Genomic DNA, 11,120 nt, shown 5'->3' with positions numbered 1-11,120 from the left:
GAAGTACATTTACTCAACTTGTACTTATTATTTGATTATTTAATATACATGAGATGGGTAGTATTAAGTATAATTGGATGTGTAAGTAAGTACGATTTTGACTTTTAGAATATTCACCATTTAGTATTGCTACTTGTACCTAACATACAGATCTAAGGACTTCTTCCATCACTGAGAAAGTGTATCGTTTGTGTCCCGAAGCACGGCGGTCCTACCTGCTCCAGCTTCCAGTGAAACTCAGCCGGTCTGAAGGTGTCCACCTGGGTGAAGTCTCTCCTCAGCAGGAACACCAGGCGGCAGTTATGGACGTACAGCGAGTAGTGATGACGGTTCATCTCTGTGGGAAGAAGAGAAGGAAGTGGGCACCGGAGAGCCAATCATCACACCTGGGTGGGGGAAGTCATCGATACAGCATAGTATTGCGATATTGTTTCGACACACGGACGCCAAGTATCGATATTTTATTATATGAACTATTCATATTGCAACTCCAAATTAGCTTGGCATAGCTAACATCAGATTCTGAGCGAGCGAAGAAAATAACTAAATCACCTTCTCCATGTGCAAAGACCTGCTTCCAGACAGCGCTGTGGAAAACTTTTGTCTCATGTTAACGACACTGGAACCCAATAATCAAATATATCAATATATATGCGCAATATAACGTATCACAATACTTAGCATATCGTAGAATTGCAATACTATCGTGTCGCGACTTAAGTATCGCGATAGTATGGTATCGTGGGAAGCCTGATTCCCACCCCTACCACCTACTCACTCTTAGCTAACCAGATATGGATCTATCTTTTAAGAGCCAATAGAGACCTTTTTCATTTGCCTTTTAATTAAATTATATTTGTTCACACGTTATTCATCTTTTATACATTTCTGTTGGGAGTAAGTGTTTCTTCTATTAATCAAAAAGGTTTGCTTTTCTCTATCAATGTACGAGGAGGGTGATCTGCAGGGTTTAAATTGTTTTCCTTTTGTTGGTTTCGGTTTGTATTTGAGTATTTGGTGTCGCGTACCACCAGGGAAGTCATGGCAAATATGTTTTTGTTATTTTTGGGGTTTACTGAATCAATTAAAAAATGTCAGTTATTCAGTAAAGAAGAATGAGAGCTCTCCAAATGAATTGGGGTAAAATAAGGGTTAGGCTTTTAAAGACATTTATTTCTGGCTTTTCGTGGAATTTCTCGACAGTACGAAACTTCTTTTCGATATCACTCATATATGTATCCCTGTTAAATGTAAGTCCTTCCCTCCCACTCACCAGTCTTGTCGGAGTTACACAGCAGCGTCTCCTTCTCCGCTCGGAGCCCAGGCGTGGGTCCGTGCTTCATCCAGGTGGCGATGGTGAACTGGTCCGTGAGATTCTGCGGCACCACCCAGTCGGGGATCTTAGCCGCCTGATGACCGTCGAACCTGAAGATCAGATCGCTGTCCCGCCCGCTGTCCGTCACCAGGGAAGCCGTCCAGTTGGTGGAGGCGCTGGGGGCCGGCAGCAGGTCGGTGCTGCCCGACGAGGCCCCTGTGAGAACAACAAAAAAAGAAATGCGACAGAAGATGTGTCAATAACAATCACGGCAGGTATGCGGTGCACTTATATTGGCCTAACCTCGGCTACGATTACTTATGAGGCAGATGGCAGCGCTTCATATGTTGTCAATGGGCCAAGATGGATATCGGATGTGGGTATTGATTCATGGCGAATTACTTTCAAAAAGGAACGAGATGTTTCTCAAATATAGAACAGGCTAAACACTAAAATGTCCTTTTATGGAGACAGAGAGGACGTATTGACCGAGGAACACATGACAACAAGATACGCCAAGGAAGCCGAGAGTGATGGGCTGTGCCGTGAATCAGACATATGACACTTGCGTTATACGACACATCGACAATCCACAACAGTCATTGCATTGAGCCGTCCTATTCCCTTCCTTCTCTTCCCTTTCAAAGCAACTCCATCATCGCTTTGAGACAATGTCCTCTATATGTTGAGTCGTGAATGGTTTTTGTTTTCAAACTGACACCTTGACAAACGTTAGTTGATGCTCTCTTTGCTCCTCGATGTGTTCGACATTCCCTTGCCAATCAATCTTCGCCCCTCTGTGTGACGGTGAAGAAAGCATGTCATGCGTCTGAACCACATTTATAAATCATTCGTAGCAGCTTATGGATTGTAATAAATCAAAGCGATACGGGAACCGTGCTGTCCCGAGAAAGAATTGGAAATGTTCGTATTGTCTGACTTGTCCAGCGAATAAAGGCGTCTGTTCTTCCTGTTCTTCCTTCTTCCTCGTCCATAAATGGCTTTATGGACTTTCCCCTGGCTAGCAGTCCCTCGGTTAAAATCCAGCCGCTGTTGCTGAGGTGCAGGTGGAGGAACCTATTGCGGTGAGCACGTTGCACGTTGTAACTTCCGGTTGTTGTTGTTTTCATCTCCGGGTATCCCGTGTGCCTGTTCTGTTGCTGGTAGCTTATTAACTTAAACTTAATCGATCGTTTTAAAACTCTTGATCACGGCAACTGCCTGACGTTGTAATCACACGTTACTACAGCTTAAGCACTCACAACTCTCCTTCTCTTAGCGACTGTAACTCCACAGTTGCCTACACTCTTTTCGGGTTTGCTAACGGTAGCTACTTTAGCTTGATAGCTAGCCATGGCTCTTTCCCCACCTTCTGGTGCTATTTCCTGCTCTTCCTGTCTCATGTTTGGTTACTTCCCGGCCTCCCTTACTGGTAAGGATACATGTGTTAAATGTAGTATAGTTGTTAGGTTGGAGGCGGGAATCATAGCCATAGAAGCCCGGCTCCGCATCTTAGAAAGTAACTCAGTTAAAGTAAAGCCCATGTTAGCATGTGCGGACCGGCAAAATGTAGCTCCTCTTAGCCGTCCCCCGGCAACTCCCGAGCAGCAGGGAGGCTGGGTGACTGTTCAGAAGGGGCATAACGCGAAACCCGCAGGTCCCCACCAACCCGTTCACGTATCTAACAGATATTCCCCACTCAGCGAGACACCCGCTGAGAAGCCAACTCTGGTTATTGGTAGCTCTATTATGAGACACGTGAATTTAGAGACCGAAGCCTCCACAGTCACATGCATTCCGGGGGCCAGAGCGGGCGACGTTGAGGCGCATCTTAAACTGCTGGCTAAAGATAAACGTAAATACAGTAGGATTGTTATTCACGTCGGTGGTAATGATGTTCGTTTACGCCAATCAGAATGCACAAAACTTAATGTGGAGTCGGTGTGTAGTTATGCTAAAACAATGTCGGACACCGTAATCTTCTCTGGTCCCCTCCCCAATCTGATCAATGATGACATGTATAGCCGCATGTCATCATTTCAGCGCTGGTTGTCTTGGTGGTGCCCAGCAAACAATGTGGGCTTCGTAAATAATTGGACAGCCTTCTGGGGAAAACCTGGTCTGATTAAGAGAGACGGCATTCACCCTACTTTGAAAGGTGCAGATCTCATTTCGGCAAACATTTCAGGGCTTTGTGGACGTAATCCATGACAAACTGGAGTTGAGACCAGGAGGCAGAGTCGCAGTCTTACACGCTTCTCTGCGCTCTCTCCTAGGCAGTCACCCATAGGAATCCCGAACCCAATAAAATACCCAATATTAGCGGTGTGTGTGTCTGCCCAAGGACAATTTAATGTAAAACCTAATAGAGGTGTCATACATAATAACCTAATAAAAGTAAATGTAACAACTACTACAGTGCAACAAAACAGGAAGATTAAATGTGGTCTCTTAAACATAAGATCTCTAGCATCTAAAGCAATATTGGTAAATGATTTAATATCAGATTATAATATTGATATATGCTGTCTCACTGAAACTTGGTTGAGACATGAAGAATATGTCAGCATAAATGAGGCCACTCCACCCAGCCATGTCAACACTCATATTGCTCGAGGCACGGGCCGAGGAGGTGGAGTTGCAGCAATCTTTGACTCAAGTTTACTTATCAATACTAAACCAAAATGTAATTATACCTCTTTTGAAAGCCTCGTTTTTAGTCTTACGCATCCGACCTGGAAAACTTTGCAGCCAATCTTATTTGTTACAGTGTATCGTGCACCAGGTCCTTATTCAGAATTCTTATCAGAATTCTCTGAGTTTTTATCAACTTTGGTTCTTAAAACAGACAAAGTAATTATCGTAGGTGACTTTAATATTCATGTTGACGATGATAAAAATAGCCTTACTGTTGCATTTAACTCTATATTAGATTCTGTTGGTTTCTGTCAGAGTGTAAATAAACCAACCCACTGTTATAATCACACTCTCGACCTTGTTCTGATTTATGGTATTGAAATTGAGCAACTATTAGTCGAACCGCATAATCCTGCTTTATCCGACCATTTCTTAGTAACTTTTGAAGTACTGTTACTAGACTACAAAGCATTAGTCAAAAGCTCTTGCAGCAGAAACCTATCTGTTAGTGCTATAGCCACATTTAAGGAAGAGATTCAACCAATACTTAACTCGATAGCATGTCTGCATGTAGGGGAGGAAACTTATACAAAATGTACACCACCCCAAATTGATCATGTTGTTGATAGTGCTATAGATGCGCTGCGAATAAAATTAGATTATGTTGCTCCTTTGAAAAAGAAGAAAATAAAACAACATAGATTAGCTCCATGGCATAATGCCGAAACCCGCAAAATAAAGCAAAAGTCTAGACAACTTGAAAGGATATGGCGTTCCACTAAACTTGAAGAATCTCGTTTAATTTGGCATATTACTCTCAATGAATATAAGAAAGCACTGCGTAAAGCGAGAGCAGCCTACTACTCTTCATTAATAGATGAGAATAAGAATAATGCAAGATTTCTTTTCAGCACTGTAGCCAGGCTGACAGAGAGCCACAGCTCGATTGAGCCTTCTATTCCCTTAGCACTCAGTAGTAATGATTTTATGTGCTTTTTTAACGATAAAATTGTTACTCTTAGAAACAAAATTAATGACCTCTTGCCTTCGACCAGTATAGTGTTATCAACAGCTCCCGAAATCGTAAGTTCTAATATTACACTAGATAGTAAACTAGAATGCTTTTCAGCCATTAACCTTGAACAATTACATTCAATGATTCTCTCTTCTAAACCATCAACGTGTATGTTAGACCCAATTCCAACTAAGCTGTTGAAGGAAGTTTTTCCATTAATTAGCACTTCTTTATTAAATATTATGAATATGTCTTTATTATCAGGCTATGTTCCACAATCATTCAAAGTAGCAGTGATAAAACCGCTTCTTAAAAAGCACAACCTCGATCCAGAGGTTTTAGCCAACTATAGACCTATTTCTAATCTTCCGTTCCTCTCAAAAATTCTTGAGAAAGCGGTCGCAAAACAGTTGTGTGATTACTTAAAAAACAATGATTTATTTGAAGATTTTCAGTCTGGCTTTAGAACACATCATAGCACAGAGACAGCTCTGGTTAAAGTCACAAATGATATTCTAATAGCCTCAGACAAGGGACTTGTCTCTATTCTTGTTTTGCTCGATCTTAGTGCTGCATTTGATACTATCGACCATGATATCCTATTGCAAAGACTAGAGCACTTAGTTGGCATACAGGGAACTGCTTTAGGCTGGTTTAGGTCCTATCTATCTGAACGCTCTCAGTTTGTACGTGTTAACGATGAATCTTCCACGCAAACCAAAGTTAGCCATGGAGTGCCACAGGGCTCAGTGCTCGGACCTATTTTGTTCACATTATATATGCTTCCGTTAGGCAATATTATAAGGAATCATTCTGTAAACTTTCATTGTTATGCGGATGATACTCAACTATATTTATCAATCAAGCCTGATGAAATTAATCATCTAAATAAAATTCAAGACTGCCTTAAGGACTTAAAAACGTGGATGACCTTAAACTTTTTGATGTTAAACACGACCAAAACTGAAGTTATTGTACTTGGCCCGAAGAATCTACGAAACAAATTATCTAAAGACATACTAACTATGGATGGCATTAATTTGGCCTCCAGTGAGACTGTAAGGAATCTTGGTGTTATATTTGATCAGGATTTATCCTTTAACGCCCACATAAAATCAATTTCAAGGACCGCCTACTTCCATCTACGTAACATTGCAAAAATCAGGCATATCTTGCCTCAAAACGATGCAGAGAAACTAGTCCATGCATTTGTTACTTCTAGGCTGGATTATTGTAACTCTTTATTATCAGGGAGTACCAAGAAGTCAATCAAGTCGCTTCAGCTGATTCAAAATGCTGCGGCTCGTGTACTAACCAGAGTTAGGAAAAGGGACCACATTACTCCTGTTCTGGCTACCTTACACTGGCTCCCTATAGAACACAGGATAGAATTTAAAATTCTTCTTCTCGCCTACAAAGCCCTTAATGGGCAGGCGCCATCTTACCTTAAAGAACTCATTATACCCTACTGTCCTACTAGGGCATTGCGTTCCAAGAATGCAGGGTTGTTGGTTGTTCCTAGAATCTTTAAAAGTACAATGGGAGCCAGAGCCTTTTCTTATCAAGCTCCACATTTGTGGAATCAGCTTCCAGTTTGTGTTCGGGCGGCAGACACCCTATCCGTTTTTAAGAGTGCGCTTAAGACCTTCCTTTTTGATAAAGCTTATAGTTAGGGCTGATTAGATTCAGCCCCTAGTTTTGCTGATATAGGCTTAGTTTGTCGGGGGACATCTTACTTCTTCCTTCTCTCTGTCTATACCCGTGTACACTCATGTTCCGATTAACCCAGCTTCCCCAAATGTCTTTCTTTTTGGTGTCTATATACGCTGGGATCCGGAGTCATGGATGATCCTGCGGTCCTGTGTCCTGGATCGCGAGCGCTGGATCTTGAGTCGTGGCTGTGGTCCTGGATCATAGGTCCTGGATGGATATCCTCGTGGATTCATCTTCCTATTATACACACATGCATTTCCAAACATTTGGACTACCTATGTTGCAAATGTATTATCTTTTCAATTTACACACGGCATCTATTGCACGTCTGTCCGTCCTGGGAGAGGGATCCCTCCTCTGTTGCTCTCCCTGAGGTTTCTCCCATTTTTCCCTTTAAACTGGGTTTTCTTTGGAAGTTTTTCCTTGTACGATGTGAGGGTCTAAGGACAGAGGGTGTCGTATTGTCATACTGATATTCTGTACACACTGTGAAGACCACTGAGACAAATGTAACATTTGTGATATTGGGCTATATAAATAAACATTGATTGATTGATTGATTGATTCTTCGCTGCTAATAACAGCGTGTTAGCACATTAGTTGATGTTTTCCCCCGTCTGTAAAGCTCCGTTTTTCCCTAACTGGTGTCGACGCTCTGACTCCGGTAATTAGATTCCCTCAGTAAATAAATACACATCGACTTCTTCTCCAGCACCCAGCTGCAGCCCTCTCTTTACCCGATGTCTTTGTACATTATCTCAAATTGATTGTGCTTTAAAAAAGCAATTACAATTTATTCTATTCGCGATCAGATAACGATTATGAGGTGCCTGAAAGGGACTCTTTAGCGGTAAACCATGCATGGACGGGGAGTCAGGGGAGGCAGCGAGGGGACGTGATGCATCCAGATGAGCTGGGATGGGGCTTGTGAAGGCCGTTAGTCAAAGATGATGACTCCAGCCCCCATGCTGGCAGTGCATTGTGGGCAGAGAGGGGGGGGGGGGGAGCTTCGTGGGCGCTTTGGGCATCTGCACGGCGACTCGGCTGCTCATCAGTCACAGAGGAGAAAGCGTGGTTTGCTTCTGAGGCAGCTAATGCCCTCGCTCTGTCACATCATTAGTGACAGAGCTTTAAGTTGCTATTCTGGTGCCTTCATTTGGCACACAGGGGTTTGCAGGGACACACGCGGAGATACGACAGCAACACGGACAGGGAGCTTCACATGCTGCTTTAAAAGAGCAGAGAACAACACCTCAGGCCCTGTGTGACCCTGGCTCTCCAACTGCGGTCTCCACTGGTGCTTTTAGAAGCAACTAACTTCATACTCAATGCTCTAATAACTCTCAGTGAGAAGCCATCTTTGATCAGCCATCTACATATCCAACACCATCCCGATAGCCTCGGGTGCAACTCCCATGGGATGTACGGCCCCATGCCATAGATGCACACTCAATCTAAGCTGTTTCTCATTCTGTTCAGAGAATAACGATAAGGCCCATGTCCTAATGGCGCCTTTGTCCGAGCACTTGAGTCTTTAAAAAAAAAATCAAACAAGAAGAGAGTCCACGATGTTGCCACCACACACAGGCGCTTTTCTTTTTGTTCAAGGTATTCGTTAGGCTATAGAGTGCCTTTAATATAGATGCAGTGTTGAAACCCTTTTTCAAATTCCTACATATGGAGTGGATGCAATTAGGCGCTTTCACACCGGACTACTTTTCCCGTAGTTCCGATAGTTCCTGGGATTTTGCGTTCACACCAAAAAGAGGACTTAGTTCAGAGAACTTTTCCCCCCTGTTCAGTGCCTGCTAGAGAGGTGGGACTATTCTGATTGGCTGGGCGAATTGCAAACCACGCCCCGTAAAACTCTGAAAAGTTTTGTGAAGCCGCCATTGTATTTGCTGGCATTAGCATTATTAGCATTAGCATTAGCATTATTAGCATTAGCCCCGCGCAGAAACGCAGAGAGACTAACTTATGGCAACACAAAATAAAACATGGGAGCGGTGGAGATGAGGAGGTGTCGGCGTTCTGGCGATTTACTCGGAAGGCTTCAGTAGAAGCTGCTGGGACTCCCAGCAGCTTCTACTGAAGCCTTCCCCAACTCCGGGGACTTCCGGCCGGGGACTTTGGGCGGCAGTATACGCCGTGAAGTGGTTTGCGGCCTGCCAGTAAACCCAAAGCAGAAGAAGAAGAAGTGACGTCAGCGGCTTCATTTGCCTAATCCACCCCCAGGAACTTATTCCGGTGTGAACGCGATCGGCTCTTAGTTCTCTCAGTTCCAACTAAGTGCTGGGAACTAAGAACGGCAAAGTACTTGGTGTGAAAGCGGCTACTGAGTTGTCTACAGACTTGGGAGTTAAACACAGGTATTTAGCAGTGGACATCCCATAAAGGCTGCTATCTCTAACCAGAGATCCAACCAACGGCCTATATCTGCCGTGTCCTTCTGTGCCCACCGCCTCGTTTATGATAGCGCTTCCAGAGGGAAATATCTCATTCATAAAACCTGTGAGAGCGAGCAGCTTCCGATTGGATGTAATGGTAAAGAATACAAGTCAAATAAATACATGGTAACACAAACAGATAATAGTGCTAGCTACATGTGACACGATGTGAAGATATGTCTGTGATTAAAATACTTGTTTTTTTTAAGGATGCTCTTCCCAGTGACCTTTCTACGGAAAATGGCACTAAAGCTGCTTCAAAGTAATACGCAGTAAAGTGGCTCTGTGCTCTCGTTGCAATTGGTTTCCTCTGGAGGAGTGGTGCCACCGACAAGGAGGAAGAGCTACATTTCACTAACGGCCTTAACAACTTTCCCCTCAGTCCCATGGGAGCCTGCCTGCAGACCTCCACTCTCAGGACAGTTCCGGTGCAGACCTCCACTCTCAGGACCCCTCCACTGTCAGTACAGGAAGTGACGATTCTGACGCGTTTTTTCCCCGCCCACCGAAGGACTCGTTTAATGGAAGTTTTCAAATCACAATGGAGACTCATCACGGAGGTGATGAGTCCGACCACCGTGCACTTTGGGTCGGCCTTGGTCAAGCCCTTTTGACCCCCCCAGCCTGGTTCTCGTAAAAGTTTTTCGCTCAAATGACACCATGGAGATATGTAACGGGAGTTGACAGGGGACTCTGCCCTCCTCACGAGTGCCTATTTTCGGACACTTTTTTCCACTTTTCCCCGGTTTTATTATTTTTTAGGTTATTTCACCCGGTTTCTACCGGGGACATTGCCCGGTCTCGGGTGTCCCCCCACGCCCTGTGTCCAGCCCCCCCCCACACTCATCCATATATTAACGGATTTTGACAATTTTTGTTGCGTTTTTCTCCTCTCACTGATCGAATGGCAAACGCGACCCACTGTCGGAGGGCCTCCGCGCCGGCCGATATGAAGCGTGACCAAGACGCACCGTCCAGGGGTCCCACGGGTCCCACGGGTCCCGCAGCGGTGTGGAGGTTCCCAGCTGGAACCTCCCCACCTCCGCCGCGGTGCACCCGGCAAACACGGTTGTTTCTCGAACCTTCCACTGTTGTCTAGCGGGTGTAACTAAAATACAAGATGTCGTATTTATATATATAAATAAATATAAATATTATATAGATAATATATAATTATCTATATAATTATAATAAATATTATATAGATAATAAGTGTCAGTGCTATTTTATGTTGTATTAGCGGGCATTTCCTGTTTGGAAAGTGGTGCTGTACTGAGAGTAAACAATACAAGGTGTCCCTATTTTTATATATATCTATATACTTTATGTATATAATAAGTGTCAGTACGATTTTATTTTGTATTTGCGTGCATTTCCTGTTCTGAAAGTGGCGCTGCGGCTGTACTGATAGTAACTACAATACAAGATGTCCGTATATATATCTATATATATATATATATACATATATACATATGTATTATATTAAGTGTCACGATCCGATTTTATTTTGTATTTGCGTGCATTTCCTATTTGGAAAGTGGCACTGTACTGATAGTGGTGATTTTATTTTGGAATTCTTAGCGTGCACTTCCTGTACTGACAGTGGAGGTGTCCTGACAGTGGAGGTGTCCTGAGAGTGGAGGTGTCCTGAGAGTGGAGGTCTGCACCGGAACTGTCCTGAGAGTGGAGGTCTGCAGGCAGACCCCTCTCCTCAGTCCTGCTAACCTGTCGTCACGCAACAAAGCTGCATGGGCCATAACAGTATACAACATGTGTCCCCTCTTCTTCATGTCTCTTCTACATCAACATGTGTCCCCTCTTCTTCATGTCTCTTCTACATCAACATGTGTCCCCTCTTCTTCATGTCTCTTCTACATCAACATGTGTCCCCTCTTCTTCATGTCTCTTCTTCATCAATATGTGTCCCCTCTTCTTCATGTCTCTTCTACATCAACATGTGTCCCCTCTTCTACATCAACATGTGTCCCCTCTT

The 11,120-nt window shown here is 43.7% G+C and overlaps 1 protein-coding gene across 1 annotated transcript; it reads right to left on the bottom strand.

Moving 5' to 3' along the window:
• Positions 1-215: 215 nt before the first annotated feature.
• On the bottom strand, positions 216-1,531 carry LOC139433196 (calsyntenin-2-like; the record flags this gene model as incomplete). Its single annotated transcript, XM_071202113.1, has 2 exons — positions 216-337; positions 1,274-1,531. Coding segments are annotated over 2 exons (380 nt in total), but the record flags the coding sequence as incomplete, so codon positions are not given.
• Between the last annotated feature and the right edge of the window lie 9,589 nt (positions 1,532-11,120).

The sequence above is a fragment of the Pseudochaenichthys georgianus genome, unplaced genomic scaffold (assembly GCF_902827115.2).
Source record: "Pseudochaenichthys georgianus unplaced genomic scaffold, fPseGeo1.2 scaffold_1183_arrow_ctg1, whole genome shotgun sequence".
Taxonomy (NCBI): domain Eukaryota; kingdom Metazoa; phylum Chordata; class Actinopteri; order Perciformes; family Channichthyidae; genus Pseudochaenichthys; species Pseudochaenichthys georgianus.
This window is presented reverse-complemented; position numbering and strand designations above follow the sequence as displayed.